We start from the raw sequence: 17,488 nt of genomic DNA, 5'->3' as shown, positions 1-17,488 counted from the left end.
CATGATTGAATGTATTGTGCTGACTACTGACTGTGAACCAAATTGCCCCTAGGGGACAATAAAGACTATCCTATTCTATGCTATCTTCTAGAGTCATTGTATTGTACATGCGTGTAATTCCTTAATTATATATATATATATGCTTATTAGTAATTGTGTAAACAATTAATAAAATCAAAGAGCTCCAGAGTGTCTGATAAGATGAAGACAGCTCTAGTTTATAAGGCGATAACCTAAAGGGCACTTTAGTTCTGCAGCCAATTATCCTTCTATTCTCTCAGACTGCCCTTCACCTTTCCTCTGTGTGATGGCTACACTTGAAGCACCCCCTTTGACTTCGGCTCATCTTGAAGGGAACTATTATCCTGGGTGTGAGGCAAGATGTCATGGTGCTTGACGGGGAACACATATTGTACGGCAGCCATAGGTCAGACTCGAGCTTAAACTGTCAGCAAGAGCCACACTTGCACTGGCACATACAACCTCTCAACTCACTCACCTTCACAGAAGGGTGGGCAAAACACAATGTGCCTTAGTCATTCCCTGCACACACACACATACACACACACACACACACACACGCACACATACACACAAACACACACATGCACAGTTTCCTCTGGCTACTGCAGAGTCTAATTAACAAGCAACCTGGCTCTTTGCCCTCTTGGCACAAACACACAAGCACATACATGCTGCCACACACATCATGGGCTCTGTTTGGGGACAAATTCACAGTGTTTGTGTGTGCGTGTGTGTGTGTGTGTGTGTGTGTGTGTGTGTGTGTGTGTGTGTGTGTGTGTGTGTGTGTGTGTGCGTGCGTGCGCACTATGTTTACATCGGAGAGAGATGGTGAGACAGAGAGAGAGAGAGAGAGAAAGAGAGCAGGAGCAGTGGGCTTAAGAAACTGTTTACAGTCCAGCTGCAACCGCCGCATGATGCGAGAGGTTAAACAATCCACACAAGAGGGGTATTTGCCCGTGAACAGATCAACAGCAGATCTCAGCTGACCCTCTCGCCCTTCGCCAGTGGTGGATAGGGGAGAGAAGCTGCAGGAACAATGAGGACTGTGTGTGTGTGTGTGTGTGTGTGTGTGTGTGTGTGTGTGTGTGTGTGTGAGAGAGAGAGAGAGAGGAAGAGAGTATGAGGTAGAAAGGGGAGGCAAGAGAGAGAAAAAAAGAGAAGGTCAGACAGAAAGAAAGAGTAAATCTGTTGCCTTCCTCCATCAATCATTACTTTAATGATAAATGCTCTTTGTATATGAATGCACCTTTTTGTTTACTTGTTGAAGAGCAGCAGTTTTGAAAGACTCACCTAATTTGAGGACATCCAAAAATGGTGGCGCAACCTTTCAAGTATGTCAGCAGATGACCTTTCACAATTTACCGCTAATTAAACCGACCGCTACTGGGAGAGATTTTGCATGTTCGGATTATCTGAGCTCCAGGCAGCCTTGGTGACAATGGGACCCCCAGCTTGACTCGTGACTGCGGGGTCAGTCCACCGCTCCGTCAGAATAAACAAGGCCATTTGAGAGAATGAGGTGCTCGCGTGTCCAGAAAGAATAAGGCCCGGAGCCATTATCTCGACAGCCGCCGACATAAAACCATTCTAATAATCCCGCAATTGAGACGTCGGATCAAATAAGGCTGTAATGGCCTTCCCTGCAAGAGCCAGGGCCGTCAAATTGGCCTGTGTGATTCTATCCAGAATGTTCTCTCTGGCTTGAATTTTTTTCCAGCAGGCTGCTTATTTGGACAGTTTGAAGCCGTCATTTACCGAATCAAAAAGATGAGTCCTGCCTCGCCCCCCCCCCCCCCCCCCCATTTTTTGCTCCCCAGACCTATTTATGCCTGTTCACACTGCCTCATTAGTGTCAGGTAATTGCCTTTTTCAGACCGAAGCAGGCTGACTTCTAATGGACGTCGCTTCCCATTAATTAAAGTCTGGCAGAACATTTCCTGGAAGGATGGTAGGGGAAAAGGGACGCACAGTTCCTACCCGGGCAGTTAAGCCGGCTCAGCATGTTCCCTTCCATCCACACACACACACACACACACACACACACACACACACACACACACACACACACACACACTCCACTCCAACCCCTCCTGCCCCTTTGTGTCCCTGGTGTCTGATGATGGCTGTGGAGGCACTGCATTGGTCCCAGGCAAACGAGTGCTAAGCGCCTGGCAGAGCAAGAGAGTGGAGCCTGGTGTCATGGTGCATGTCCTGATGCCATGAAGCTCACCTATGAAGATACAGCATGTCATAAAAGAGTGGACGCTTGAATTCTCTTTCTCTCTCTCTCAGTTCAATAAGCTTTATGGGCATGACTGTAAGGATAATATTGCCAAAGCATAAAATAAAGCATATAATGCTAATAACAATGAAAATAAATATGAGAAATATTCAATCAAATAAATGAAGTAAAAAATTATTTTCATCCTTCAAGTCTAATTAGTGAGTGTCTGATTGTACAAAGGACACATGCAAGTGGTCTCTTTAGTAGGTTGCCTTGCTGTCTTGAGTTATCGTCTCATGCCTGTAATTTGTTTGATGTTTTGGAATTTTATGTGTAAGTTCTGTGTTGGAATTTGACGTTTTGGAATAGTCTATATTAAACATCCACACATCATCAACACCCCAACTGCTTAAGGCTCCCACACATCAGCCCCTACAGCACATGAGTGCAGCGCACTCCGCTGTCAATAGTTGATCGGTTGGATTCCATTGTTCTCAATACAACCCCGCACACCACCGCCCAACCCTTTCGCTATCGCCTTCTAGTTGATATTTCAGTTCTATGTTTGTCGAATGCTCGTCAATTAAAAAATTCGGCGCTGGTCTGTTTGGGCAAATGACAGAAAGTGTTAGTGTGCTCGCGTCAGCGCCTATATAGCATGTGTTGCACTTTAGGCCCCCACTGCTTAAATGAAGTCCAGTTCTGGGTTTCCCGTGGAGCATAGCACAGTTATGAACACCAATGTCTTTTCCAACATGTTTAATTCTACAGGCACAGCCCACAGCCTTCTAAAATGAGATTCTCCATTACCATTTCCAGCGTTTTTTTAAAAATAAATGAGCGTCCATGCTGTCTGTTTGAATCCTGCAGCCCAAGAAATTGCCCATGTCTTTCAAATGCCCACAGCCTCTCTCTCTCTCTCTCTCTCTCTCTCTCTCCTCTACGCAGACAACTTTTTTGGCTGGACCCAGCGGCAGCCAGGTGTGAGACTGCTGAGAAGCAAATAGCTCCCATTAAGCGGTGTGCTCATAAACCTGGGCCATGGCAGCGTCACAGCCCCAGGCATCCATCACCTCACCTTGGCGTCCTTGCAAGATAATTCCCAGATGGCAGCATATGGCCGCGGGAGGAAGCCATTTACTTTACAGCACTGACACTCACTCAAGAGGCCACTCGCCGCCTCGACCAAACTTCAGATAGGAAAGACTTTTATATACGTGTGTGTGTTTGTGTGTTTATGTGTGTGTGTGTGTGTGTGTGTGTGTGTGTGTGTGTGTGTGGTGTGTGTGTGTGTGTGTGTTGTCCTCTGTACTGTCGTTAAAAGACAAAAGAAAGCCCTACCGTCTGCAGCCATCTCCAAAAATTTCTGATCAAATCAATGTGCCATTCACTCAGCAGGAGCTCTTTACTGGAATAGCTGAATCAGTAGATGACATTCTTTGGCATGAGTAAAAAAGCAATACAAGCCCAATAAATTTGAAGACGCCTCTAGGTTAACCACAGACTGGCTTTTTTTCTACTCTTTCTCTCAGACAGCAAAATGTTGACTTTTCCTTTTGATGATTCTTTGCCCTTGGTAAAATGTCTAGCCTTGCACCACATTCTTAAAGAGCGTAAGATTGAATCCTTTGTGCAGGTCAAAGTATCCCGAATTGAAAGGTTCCCCCCTTTTAAAGCATGATTACCCTAGCCGTGGCTTGGACTTCTGATGTCAAATTTCCACATCAGCAACACTCTTTCAAAGGATGTGTGAAGAAAAAACTGCAAAGCAAAAGATAGACAAAGTCTTTTAAGACTGGAACTATGCCTCCGCCATTAAGGTGCAGGCATTAACAATAATATATTAGAAACCGGCTTAACTAAAACATTTCTTTACCGGCACCATCTGTGATAAACCTTTATATTCAACACAGTGTGTGTGTGTGTTTGGTGTGTGCGTGTGTGTGAAAGGGGGGGGGGGGGGGGGGGTATTGGTGCATTTAGTCTTTCCGCTCCTCTTTTACCAAAAAGAACGACACATTCTAGTCTCTCAGCCAAGAAAAGCCCTCTGATGCTTTTAAATCAACTTTGCTTTCTCCAGAGATGTCTGCTCTCCGTCTCTCTCGTTTCGTCTCTACCCCTCTTTGGAGCCACTTTGGGCTCTAACATACTGAGATGTCTCTCAGAAGAAGTGGCTTGCTGGAAAATGTTCCCCTGGAAGACTTCCTTCAGGGTTGCGCTGCAACCAACCAGCTTTAAAATAATATATCTCATTGACATATTTGAGATAGAACAGGAATTTATCTGCATCCTTAACTCTTTTGTGTTTAGAATTGCATCAATGGGATGGCAACAAAATATCAAGTGCAGAAATTATACTTGCAGATTATATTGTGAAAGCACCATTGTTAACTGATGTCTTTGCTAACAATGGGGTCAAGTAGTGGTCGCCATTTTATGAGATGGAATAGAAAATCCGTCTGTATCATTTCCAACACAAGTGTTTGAGAGGAACAAAGAAACAAGAAGAAGAAATGGCCTTCTGGGCCATTTCAGCACATGAAAAGTTGTAACAGCTCTGACCCAGCTCTATAGAGCTTCTCATACCCTGAGACAAGGCAGACAAAAAGAAGGAAAAAAGCCAATGGCTTTTACAGAGTAAAATGACATTGACATTTGCAGCAGCACACCTTGTCCTCCAAACCTCTCAGGTTATGTGACTCAGTCGTCACAGGCCCACCTCCTAGCATTTGTTATTAATAAGACAGAAGTGCTCTCCACCACTGTCCTCTAAAGCAGAACGCTTGGCGTGAAATCCCAAGACACCACAAAGAAATGAAATGTTTCAGCCTAGCCCTCGACTCGGTCCTGCTCCGTCAGAGATTATACAGGGTGATACATTCTTCAGATTTTAATTTCTAAGACACTTCACTTACGCACGTGTAAGGAACATACCGTGCGGCTCACTGTATGCTATTTGGGTTTCTATCAAGTCCACTGTCTGAGCACACAGCTGGCTCTGATCTTTTGTCATCAAAGGGTCCAGTGTGCCATTCAAATGCACTTGCATGCCATTCATTTCCAAAAAGAACATTGTCAACATGAAGAAAAGAAAAGCAAAAGAAAGCACGTAATGCGTCCCATTGTAAAATCAAAATTACAGTAATTTCAGACATGAAAATGGTCCTGATAGTTGCAATAGGGGATTGAGAGATAGGGGCGAATGTCTCATTCATTCAAAATGACAGTTATCCGCATGTTCAAAGCACTGTGCTTCTTCGCCTCTTTCATGAATGGCATAATCAGCCTGTTTGATGGGCTTAGGCTTTGCCACTGGAGTATCCTAAGCAGTAAGGAAGTAAGCAAGGGGAACATTTTGAAATGTGAGCAAAAGAAAACATTCATGTAATGCACTGGCAAAGCAAAGAAGACAATCTCTGCTAGGTCTACAGTAATACTCTCTCACAGGCAGGCAAAGAAATCAGCGATAAAAATATCTGTTCATGAATCCGTTATCCGTTCTCGTGTAGTACTCAGTACAAAATAAAGCGCTCTCCAGGGTTTTAAAGACAAAGGGCCATGATTTAAATGCTGAGCAAAGTCTAAAGTTTAACTAAAGCTTGCTTAATAAATGCAAAATCTATTAATATTTGATACCATGAGAAACATCCTAAGCACAAACATGTTGGGTCAAATAAAAGTGCTCTCACGCCACATGATGTCATTAGTTCATGCATAAGAACTTTGCTCGTAGACTGACTGCACTTTGCCCATCCTTTCAATTAGGGCCCATAGTTTTCTGGTTTTGGTTTTGGTTTTAAACTCAAGACCTTCAGAATGGATATGGGAGCTGGAGTTAAACTTACCACGTTAAGTTTGAGCTCCATGTTCAGGACTCCCCCGCTGTCCAACACTGGCATGAGATTGATGGCGAACACAGCTGCCCGGTCGGGCGGCACTGAGATGTTGGGCCCGAAGAAGATGTAGAAGTGCACGGAGAAGGTGTCCAGCTCGTTGCGCAGTGTTGGCCGCACGGGCCAGCACTTGTTGGCGTCGATGGTCGGCGGCAGGTAGACGATGCCCTCGGCGGAAGCGAGCGCGGCGGCAGAGGCGGAGCCTGTGCCCGGGCCGGGCCGACTGTCCGAGGCGTTGTGTGAGAGGCTGGGCAGCATGGCAGCGGGCAGTGTCTCGGACAGGGAGAAACCCGTGGCGCTGCCAAAGGACTGGGGCATATTCATGGCGGACGAGCCTGGACCCTTTGAAGCAGTGGGCTTGGAGCAATCTGTAAGTGGAAAGAGACAGAGAGAAAGAGAGATCAATCATTTCTCCGAGACAAATGAGACATGAGTGAGCCAGATGAGAGAGCCGGAACTGAGTGAGTGAGAAATGGAGCCAGTGGTGAGTGAGTGACTGATGAAGAGACGGCAAGGATGAGGCCTGACGCTCGCATGACTCAGCCCACGGAGAGTGACAGACTGACAGGAGTAAACAGGTCATCTCAGGGCTATAGGGCCACCGCTCGGCCAGCACTGCGCAAATTCACTGCACCCGTCTCTGCGAGGAGGGGGAGGGTGGAGGGGGAGTAGCTTAAAAACAGCTACTTCTAACGGAGAGAAGGGCAACTCAACAGTCAAGACGTCTGACAGTGGCACCGCTGGGGGGGGGGGGGGGGGGTTGGCTCGGAGTTTGCCGTTTGAAGAGCACTTGTGAAGGCATCAGCCCACTCGGAAGCCGAAGCTTGACTCAGTATTACTAACAGAACATCATGTCAAGAGAGGCTCCTCCAGAGAACAGCATTTAGCTCCCTAGTCTCTGCAGGCGGCCGCCGTAAAATCGTCTTCCCCTCCCTCCTCTTGTTCAGGGAACCTAACATGCACTCTCCTGGAGGCTCTCAGTAGAGTAGCACTTTCACTGAAAAGTAAAGTGAGCAAGTCTAACAATATCACTGTCCATGGGCATAACAACAGAAAAAAACAGACTTTAAAAATGAGATCCTTTTTCTATCTAGCCACATCTATTCGTTAGCATGTAATTATGCAGTTTGCTAATGGTATTACTGAATCTGAGTCAGTCGATGTGGGAATTAACAAATGCCCCGCAGTTAAACCAAACATTGTTGCATTTCAATGACTAACTTGCACTTAAAATGAAAAAAAAATGCCTGATCTTCCACCTACTGCATGACCAAGAGAATACTACTGCCTATTATGCATTACCCACACACAGCATGCAAAGGGAGAAAGAATATCCATTACTAAAAAGCTCTTTCTGTTTCTAATGCATTTGAAAAGAATGACAAATATGCACATCCATATTGTCAAAGCATGGGAACACAGCCTATAAATCACTTCCAAACAAGGTTTGTACCTTACCACAATGTACAAGTCTACCAGCCAAAAGCCAAAGCAGCAAGCCAAACAGCTTACTGCTTTTTCTGTAATAAAACAAGTAGCAAATACAGCATAAGAAATCATCTTCAACAACACATTGGATTCCAAACATAATCATAATATCGCATGATACTGCGAACGACTTTTCACATACAGTAGAAGCACGTACAGTAGATGTCCATACTGACATACATTATACAATCTATAAATAACTCTAGTCGCCTGCTACGGCAATAAGAAAAGTCAATCACACCTCAAAATGCTTCCAAGTAAAGCACATTTCATTCATTATATTATGTGCTTAAAGTTTCACATTATTTCACATAATATAATTCATACGAAATTAATTAATTACAGTGTCTCCCATGGACGGAATTCCACAAAACTTGGCATGTCTGGAGAATGTGGTGGTGATCCTACATGTCAAATGTTATGTGGTTCACAAGATATTGGTGATTGAAGCGCCACATTTTATCATTTATGTCTTTCACTCCGTGGCACCACAAATGAGTGGCCAAATTCTTCTATTACTTATCAGTCTATGGGGTTACCCACCGAGTTAAATGTGCCCCAGTGCTCCAGAGTCCTGGGAATTCATTTTCTTATCCTTCGAGTTTGACAAATGATAGATTTCACAAGGTAGTAAAATACAATGTTGTACAATGTCGTGGGCCTAATTCAATGAAACACTGATGAAGGAAGGTACCTGCTTGATAACCCCAGTGTAATGTTTTTGTTGTCCACAAAGGTTGCTTTGTGATTTTGTTTATGACGGCTTGGTTGTTGATTGGCCGATGTGTGAAATCCCCTACGTATCTCTTCTGTGTATATTTGAAACAAAATACATAAAGTACAAGCAGTTACATAAATACATAAAGTATAGCAGTTATTAATTTCAAAGCAAATGAAAATGATAATTTAACAACTGCTAATGGAACCATTCATAGGAAGACATTCTGTCCACAATCCTCATTGAAGCCCTCCACAGCCTGCCCAGCTCCTTTATTAATTGAGACTAACTGATTAATTGAAACTGTTTGAGAGGATGAAATAGGCTGGTGTGTTTGCCAAATCCTGCACCTTACCCAGAGTCTGCCTGTCAATAAACTGGTCCAGTTCACAGTGGGCCATTCAAAATCTGTCACAAACATCAACAGTGAAAAGGGATATTTGGGGCGCCTATTGAAATCATTGTACAAGTAAACAATCACCCTGGAGAGATGAAGAAAGTACTATAAAAACACAAGCTGTTGTCTTTTTTTTCGTTCTTTTTTACAGGAGCTGGCAGAAATGAGCAATCAGGCCCCACCTATGCGTCGCTGATGAGGCCGGTGCCTGATTAGTATGCCTAGCTGGTCGCTTTTCGCAAGATGCTTAAGATTGATCAAATCAAGGCTTTTCTGTTCCTCTGTAATTATTGTCATCTTGCCCCCCCGAACTCCCCCAACCTTCCCCGGCGCCATTACGGTCTCAAATGACAGACTGCCGTGATGAGTGTGGGCTTGCAATTAGCGCGACGCGGAGTTTGAAGTCTCGGTCGCGGTGACACACGCCCTTTACCTCCGAGAGGACGTCTGCCTGTACACACACACACAAACACACACACACACACACACACACACACACAGACAAAAAGCCACGCACACACCACAGCTGTGCTAAAATATGGCCACCTGTTCAGCCACAGGTGGGAGAGTCAGAGTCTTTTGTTTAGCCTCTGAGGAAGTGTTTAGTTGTTTCATTTTTTTATCTATGTTTTTGACGTGACGCCTAAGGACTTGTAAATCTTCATGGGCAGATTGATATGTTTGTCACCAATTAAAATCATTCCTCCATGACAGTTAAGGTCCCCCTTGGCATTTCTGTGAAAAGGCACAGATGATAAAGCTTCACATCTTTATTTTGCCTAGCTTTCTTTCACAACCTGAAGCACTAAGAGAGTGATGTTGTCACTGCAACATGGGTTTACCTATACTTAAAAACACCTCTTCAGCAACACACTTAATACTGCAAACACTATAATCATCATGTCACCACTGTAGTGGAACCACTACTGTACTACCCTATTAGGAAAAACAGCCATAAAGCTATGATAGAGCATAAAAATCCATTACAGCTGAAAATAATGGGGTGACTCTGCAAGTCATACAGCAGGATGAGAGACACTGGCATGGTCCTCTGGCGAGTTTAGTTGCAAAGTTTTTTGAGATTATCTCAGGGAAAAATATATGTGACGCTGCTCTAATATCCAGGGAGCGCGCTATTTTTCGGCTGATTTTTCATGATTCAGTGAGCCCCTGTTGAGCTGCGGCGCGGCGGGATCCCTCTGGAGTGGCGCCACGAGCCGCAGATGAAGAGGAACAACCTGCCCCAACTGACAGCCGTCTCCCGGGACCTGGTATTTCCATTTTCCCCCCTCGCGCAGTCCAAATGTTTGGATGCAAAAAAGAAAAGTGGGGAGGAAGCAGAGCAGGCTGAGAGGAGGAGGGGGGAAGAAAGACGTAAACAAGCCCCAATCGCCGAAATAATAAGCTCCCCGGAACAGAGCCCTGCTACATGTGTCGACGTATTTTTGATGAGACGCTAAACTCTGAGGAGCTCTAAACTCTTGACCCGATTTTCTGTCAGAGTTTTGCTGGAGCACTCTTGTCTTTAGATTGTTTCAGAGCTCTTATCAAGCCAAACTCTAACCCACTTTACCCCCTAAACCACACACAGCCAACCACCGGCCCCCCCCCCCCCCATCTGGCCTGTCAGCTTGGCTCACACCACACCAAGGCTGAGAGTCTGCCCGCGGCATCCGTCCACACACACACACACACTCCTGCCTTTCTGCTCAGCGCAGAGGAATGGGGTGGCGATGACAGATGCCGGATGCAGGTGAGGACATTAAGGTATAGAGCCGCATCAGCTAAAATGCCATCTATAACGGCCACGGGTCGCTGGACCTATGAGCACTCTTGGCTCGCGCTGGACACCACATGGCTCACAAAAGAGCCTCAGGGCAGGGAAGGCTACTGTACAGTAAGCTTACTGTTCCTTTCAGATGAATCATTTTTAAATCTTTTTTTTTACTCAAGATTTAAACTTTGGAGGAGGTAGGTAGGTAGTATGGTAGAAATCCTTTCTGCTTTGGGGCTGCTCTGATTGCCTGATGAAATGTTCCATACAATAATCTGGACGGGTGGGAAATGTGATGCCTTGAGCTGTGTAAAAGGGTTTATTTCTTTCTTTGCCCACACCAACACAGAGCGATGATGTTTTATTATGCCCATTAAACTTCTGAAGATTTCATTGATGCGGTGTACTTGTTGTGTACTTTGTTTTGCTTAACATTGATCCCAGCACGACGATATAATGAAATATTTTTCAAAACACATAAATACTCTTTGATACTTTTATTTACATGCAAGAAAGATACTGAAATATCAGCATACGGTGTAACAAATCTGGTAATATCTCTCCGAGCCACACACTCTAAAGCAAAAAAAACAGTTGGAATTCACGTAATAACTTTTGCTCTACTGCAAAGGGTTAGGTGGTGTTTTGCCACTATATTACATAGTGTATAGATTCCACATAGAATTGCATCCTATAAGACTCAATAACACTGTATTCATAACTTTGAATTTGGCACTGAGGTAACACCACTAACCATAATGAAGAAGCTCAACCACTCCCTGCCATGCCTCCCCATCCCCATCTAAAACCCCTAACCAAGAGGGACATCGGAAACTTTGTTTCTCAGATCAGGTGGGTTGATAAAGGTAGGCCTACCGGTACACTGGAAATCAGGTCAGCACAGAGTTTGTGTGTAGAGAAAAAAACACCAATGCCTACAGGAAACAAAATAGGTGAAAATGGGGGCTGAGGTTTGTCTTCCAGCATTAGAGAGACCTGAGGCAAACCGGTAAAATCCACTAGAGTAAAAAAAACAAAAAAACAAATAGGACAAACGTGCCCAGGCCAGATTCACCCTCAGAATACAGTTCACAATACATGTGGTGGCATGGCAACCACTGCTATTCAGCACAGACCTTTCCACACGCACTCAAAAACTGGTTACTTAAAAAGCGACTGAACACGTAAATCTTGATATTAATGCTAATTATTCCTCCAATGTTGCTCTAATGAGTTCTGTCAATTTTTTTGAAAGGAGAATTTGTTCTATCAATCTGTTCAGCTACGGCTTAAAAGGAAGGATTTGTCGCTTTGTATTCAAATGGGAAACAAATTATATTATAGACTGATAGGTACTGATACCATTTCTCGTATTACTGTGACAACTGAGTGCATAGCAGCATTAAAACAGCATTCATAATTGTTTCTGATGTACAACTATGATAACAGCAGATGTTGAGGTGGACCCACTATACAACAAATGCCAGCTGTCCTTCAGCTCTCCTGTTTGTGAACTATCGCAGCACAACCCAATCCCGGGCAATGCTTCACAGAGAGTGATCAATACGGAGTATGGCTGGATGAAACGCCCTGTTTGCTCCCTCGCCGCCCCTGGCCGAGCGGACGGGAGGGGCAAGTGAAGTCCCGCTGATTTAGCCCTCCCTGCAGGAAGATTGCTGCCCCCTCTCACCGTGGGGAAAGGTCAAGTAGTCCTTGTGGCTGCGGTGAAGCCACAGAGAGGACAGCCGAGCCCATCAGAGAGGGAGGGAGGGAGGTGTGTGTGTGTGTGTGTGTGTGTGTGTGTGTGTGTGTGTGTGTGATTGTTGGTGAGTGTGTTTATGATTGTGTGTGTGATTGTGTGTGTGTGTGTGTGTGTGTGTGTGTGATTGTTGGTGAGTGTGTGTATGATTGTGTGTGTGATTGTGTGTGTGTGTGTGTGTGTGATTGTTGGTGAGTGTGTGTATGATTGTGTGTGTGATTGTGTGTGTGTGTGTGTGTGTGTGTGATTGTTGGTGAGTGTGTGTATAATTGTGTGTGTGATTGTGGTTGTGTGTGTGTCTGTGTCTGTGTGTCTGTGTGTGTGTGTGTGTGTGTGTGTGTGTGTCTGTGTGTGTGTGTGTGTGTGTGTGTGTGTGTGTGTGTGTGTGTGTGTGTGTGTGTGTGTGTCTGTGTGTGTGTGTGTGTCTGTGTGTGTGTGTGTGTGTGTGTGTGTGTGTGTGTGTGTGTGTGTGTGTGTGTGTGTGTGTGTGTGTGTGTGTGTGTCTGTGTGTGTCCAGGGGCAGATTTATCCCCGGTCGTGGTGATTTACAGAGCAGGTCCATCTTGCTGTGCACCTGTGATGGTGGACAGGCAGGAGCGATGGCAGAGGTGGGGCAGGGGAGACTTACTGCCTAGTGCAGGCCCCTCTTTCAATCTCACTCCCACCAGTGGCACATACAGTACACACACACACACACACACACACACACACACAGACTAAAAAGCACTTCATTAAACACAGACACACAAAAATAAACAGATAAACAAAAATGCTGCTGTACATAGACAAGACACATTTAAAAACACATAAACATAAAAACATAAAAATCTCTCTCTCTCTCCCTCTCTCTCTCTCTCTCTCTCTCTCTCCAAGCCAATCGACTCTAGTCATTCATGTCTGTGGAGGCCTAATGAAAGGCTGGTTGGGGGGGGTGGTTATTGATTTAAGAGTAGTGCATGACCATGAGGGATAATGTCCCCTAGATTAACAGGGCATGAGCAGGCCACTAGGAGCCTGGAAGTGCCAAATGCAACCAGCCATTTAACAAATAAAGAAATAAAACAAAGACGAAAAACAAAACAACGTGATTGCTCCTTTTCTCCCGGCGCCTTCGGTCCCCGCTCACCCTCTGAATATCTAGTTAGGTAGCCGCACAGCATGGAGGTTACCTGAGGCGTGTGTTGAAAATTGATAAGACACTGCAGCCACAGGAGCAGTAATAAGACAAAACACCTAATCGCCTGCGCTCTAATGTACAGCTAATCTAAATCTAATCTATTCATTAGGGGTAATGGAAAAGAGGAGAGGCATGGCCGACGGGAGTGCGCCACGCGGGGGAGCTGGTTGTGGGTTGCCACGGCAATTTGGCCGATTCTGGAAGCGGCTGGAGCAGACGAGGAAGCGCAAGCGCGAGCTCTCGCACGAGGGAAAGATGAATGAGAGGAGAGACAGATGAAGAGTGGGTGGACGGGGTATGCACATGCACACGCGCACACACACACACACACACACACACACACATAGACACACAGACAAATACACACTTATACTCAGCAAGTTACTGTTGAACTACTGCTCCAACTGCCCACACCACCCACCCAGAGTTAGGGCTGTCGGCAATCGACGTCGCGCTGCGTTTTTTTTCGGTGCAATTTGCACTTTCCTCCCACTCTCTTTCCAACAGCTTCAAGGGGTGTGCATCTCTATGTGTGTGCGCATGTGTGTGTGTGTGTGTGTGTCTGTCTGTAGAATTGTGGTGGATTAGAAGAGGAGGGGAGTTGTGGAGGCATATTTATTGGTGCGAGGGTGGTGGTGATGGGACTGTGAGCTCTACAGTGTGGCGGAGATCGGAGCAAAGTTGGGCCGAGCGGCTCCCTGAGATCTGGGGGTGGTCTTGGTCTTGGCCTTGCTCTGAGATCCCCTCTGGCAGAGGTCAGGTGAAATATCACAGTTGGAGAGGGGGACTGAATAATTAGCCAGTGGAACTCAGAGAATCTGCCAGAGAAATGGCAGTGAGAAAGAGAGAGAGAGAGATAACGAGAGAAAGAGTTATAAAAAACAATACAAAAGCGATAAAAAAGCACCAGTGAGAAAAATTCAGACAGTGTGAGAGAGGAAAAGTGTGTGTGTGTGTGTGTGTGTGCATGAGAGAGAGAGAGAGGGAGAGAGAGAGAAAGTGAGAGAGAGAGAGAAGGAGGAAGCACAGCAGTCCTTTCAGTCTCCCGTGCAGAGGGCTGAGAAAGCTAAATTCTCCTCCTTAATCACAGCCAATTCTGTGCAGTTCAAAGACCATAAGGACCGCAGCACCTTCTCCAGATGAGGGGAACGTCACGTCACCAGCAGGGGCTGTGGCCAAGCAGACAGACCTGCCACAGTCCAGACTCCAGGGCCCTAAATCTACTTCATTTAGATGTGCCGGGTTCACTCAAGAACACACTCACAAACACACGCACGCAAACACACACACACACACACACATACAGAGAGAGAGAGAGAGAGAGAGAGAGAGAAAGAGAAACACACACACAAGTAAAAGATTATAAAGCTGATTTGTGGCCTTCTTTGCAGAAAAAAGAAACACCCACACTGCTTTTCAACTCAAAGGTTGTCACACTGTGAGATTAAGCCTCGAGATCATGGAGAGAGCATAAAGAATTATTCTGTACTATGACCTCTCCTTTTCTCTGTCTCACATTATTTCTGAAAGTGATGCAAGCAAAGGTCACTCTCAGTCGTTGGAAGACGAATAGGGAGAAAAATAATGTCGACACATAGAAAGGGAACATCGGCGAACGGCAGAAACGCTCCTCTTGGGCCACGGAAGTTTTGTTTGAGCCTCACTTTGTCATCTCAGTCCTTTTCAAAAGACACTGACAATTTGACACACACAGAGACACACACACACACACACACACACACCTCCCAGATAGCAACTGCCGGCTGCTCAGGCACAAAGAGTGGGATCTGCGGCTGTAAACTGTTTAAGCAGATTACACAGACTCATAACCCTCCGTTGAGATGCAGCGGGTGGAAAAGCAGCCTTAGCAGGCGAGGCGTGTTTTTTTTTTCTTCTTTTTTTTTGGCTTCGAATCAAAATGCAATTACCAGTGACAGATATCGCGTTGCAAGACTTCTAATTACTTTGTTATTATTACAGAAACTGAGACAAGTCCCCGATCCTATTAGAGCCCCCCCCCCACACACACACAAAAAAAAAAAAACAGTTTGGGGTATAGGGCATCTGTTAATGAGGGACTGACTTATAGTGTGACTTTTTCATGTTCGATACCAGCCTCTGAAAAAAAACATCTTCGCCTCGTGGTTTATTCTATCATTCCTTTTTAAGGAGCCAGATGCATCCTCGCTCTCTGTCTCTCTTGTGTGGTTAGGGAGCTCCATCTTGTACTTGGAGAGAGAACAATGGCTTCACAATTCCACTGATAGCAACCCTCCCCCCATCTTCCCTATTGTAGCTTCCCAGGCACTCCCGATCCAAAGAGAGCTATGCCAAGCCGCTGCCGTTGTCTCATTGTAGACCCAAATGTCAGGTGGATAAACAAACTCTGGCTCAGGCGACATTGGACAATTACATTCATTCGCAACAATGCAAGTCACAGTAATCCAATCAGCTACTACCAGTCAAAGTCCGCTTCCCTGCATCTGACTCAGACAACTCCCCAGAAACAAAGGCTTAAAGAAGGAAACAAACGGCAACAGATTGCAGTTGGAAAGTGATCCATTGGATATACAAAATGGAAAGATGATTCATTAGCTTTGGCCTGCTGCATACTCAGACTTCCGAATGCCCTTGCAACATCCCATCAACATCGTTGGCTTATTCCCCATGGACTCTCTGGAAAATGGTGGTGCTGGTGGGAGTTTGGCAACCTTCTGCACTGCGGGAAGCTGAAAGCTTCAAGAGGCTCAAGGCTTTAGTGGTGGGCTGCATTGAGCTCCCACATACTCTCCCCACACGACACACAATGGGCCAAGACTGAGTGAAAGACTAACAAGGCAAGAATAGAGAACAGTACTATGAACCAAAGCAGAATCACTGTGGGTGGCAGTGTTAGCTGTTAAGACTATTTATTTCTCGATAAAAGCCATCCTGAGATTTAAGAGTGTTTACAGCAAAGAATGAATGATGTAGGCTCTCCCTTTTAACATTGAATTTTCAATTCACTGTGGTACATGAGTAATGTTGTTGAAAATGTCAAATGGTGGCTTGTATTTGAATGGCTATCGTATTTGAAGCTTTTTCTCACTTCAAACAAATGATTGTCATGCTACTCTTTCATCTGTAAAAAAAAGTTCCTCTCTTAAAAAGTTACAATTTTCATTCAAGTTTTCCCTGAAATAAACTGTGAAGAAGGTGTTTCAAAACTCTGCATAGCCAGAGGCTAAGAGGTTAATAACTAATTAGCCTGCATTCAAAAACCATGAAATAGAATAACAACGGCATGAATGACACCAGATAAAAGCTAGCCAGCTGAAGGTTGGGGAAAAAAAGTTCAGCAGCATTGGGCAATCAATATCAATGTGGCATGCCATGGTGTGTTCTAAATGTGTTAGTCTAAGAAGTACAGATCTTTGGGACAGAATGATGCTTTGCTTGTTTGAAATGCATGGGAGTGTGCAGGATGCTTGAAGCCTCCCTATGGGCATGAGGCCAGGAATCCATAAACACAAGCAGCGTCCTACAGATCTGTCTCCTCTCCCATGACCCCAAACACCTCCCTGAATATGCAGATGTGGGCAGATGCAGGACTCAACCACAGGGGGCCATCGCCTGTCCAGACACAGGGCATGGAATAGGACAGGGCTGTGTAATTCTCATTATCTCGTGTCCTACCTTTCAGTGTCTGATCAAATACCTTACTGGTACTGTATTCATTTATCCATTTATTCAATTGTATATAATGCACATGTATACAAGAATAGTACTTAAATGTAGGCACTGTTGTTCTCTGAACTGTATTTTAAATGTTATTATATCGCTGTAGCTCTGTAGCTTAAATGTTATTCTATTGCTGTAAGTCACTTTGGATACCACTTTGGATAAAGGTGTCTGCCAAATGAATAAATGTGCATGTATACATGCACACATATATGTATATGAAATGAATAACTATTTGTTTTTTTTATTGATAGTCTTACTATATTTCTCAAAACGTATGGGTCTCTCTGCTGCTGTCTCTGCATGGTATTAGA

General features: G+C 44.9%; 1 protein-coding gene across 1 annotated transcript in view; it reads right to left on the bottom strand.

Annotated features, from left to right (window-relative positions):
- Positions 1–17,488, bottom strand: part of tmem8b (transmembrane protein 8B) — a 117,714-nt gene that overhangs the window by 22,159 nt on the left and 78,067 nt on the right. The window contains exon 6 of the mRNA XM_042100107.1: positions 6,094–6,509. Coding sequence (XP_041956041.1) covers positions 6,094–6,509 — 416 coding nt within the window. The remainder of the gene's footprint in view (positions 1–6,093; positions 6,510–17,488) is intronic.

Source organism: Alosa sapidissima, chromosome 8 (assembly GCF_018492685.1).
Source record: "Alosa sapidissima isolate fAloSap1 chromosome 8, fAloSap1.pri, whole genome shotgun sequence".
Taxonomy (NCBI): domain Eukaryota; kingdom Metazoa; phylum Chordata; class Actinopteri; order Clupeiformes; family Clupeidae; genus Alosa; species Alosa sapidissima.
Note: the sequence above shows the minus strand (reverse complement) of the source record. Positions and strands in the feature narration are given on the sequence as shown.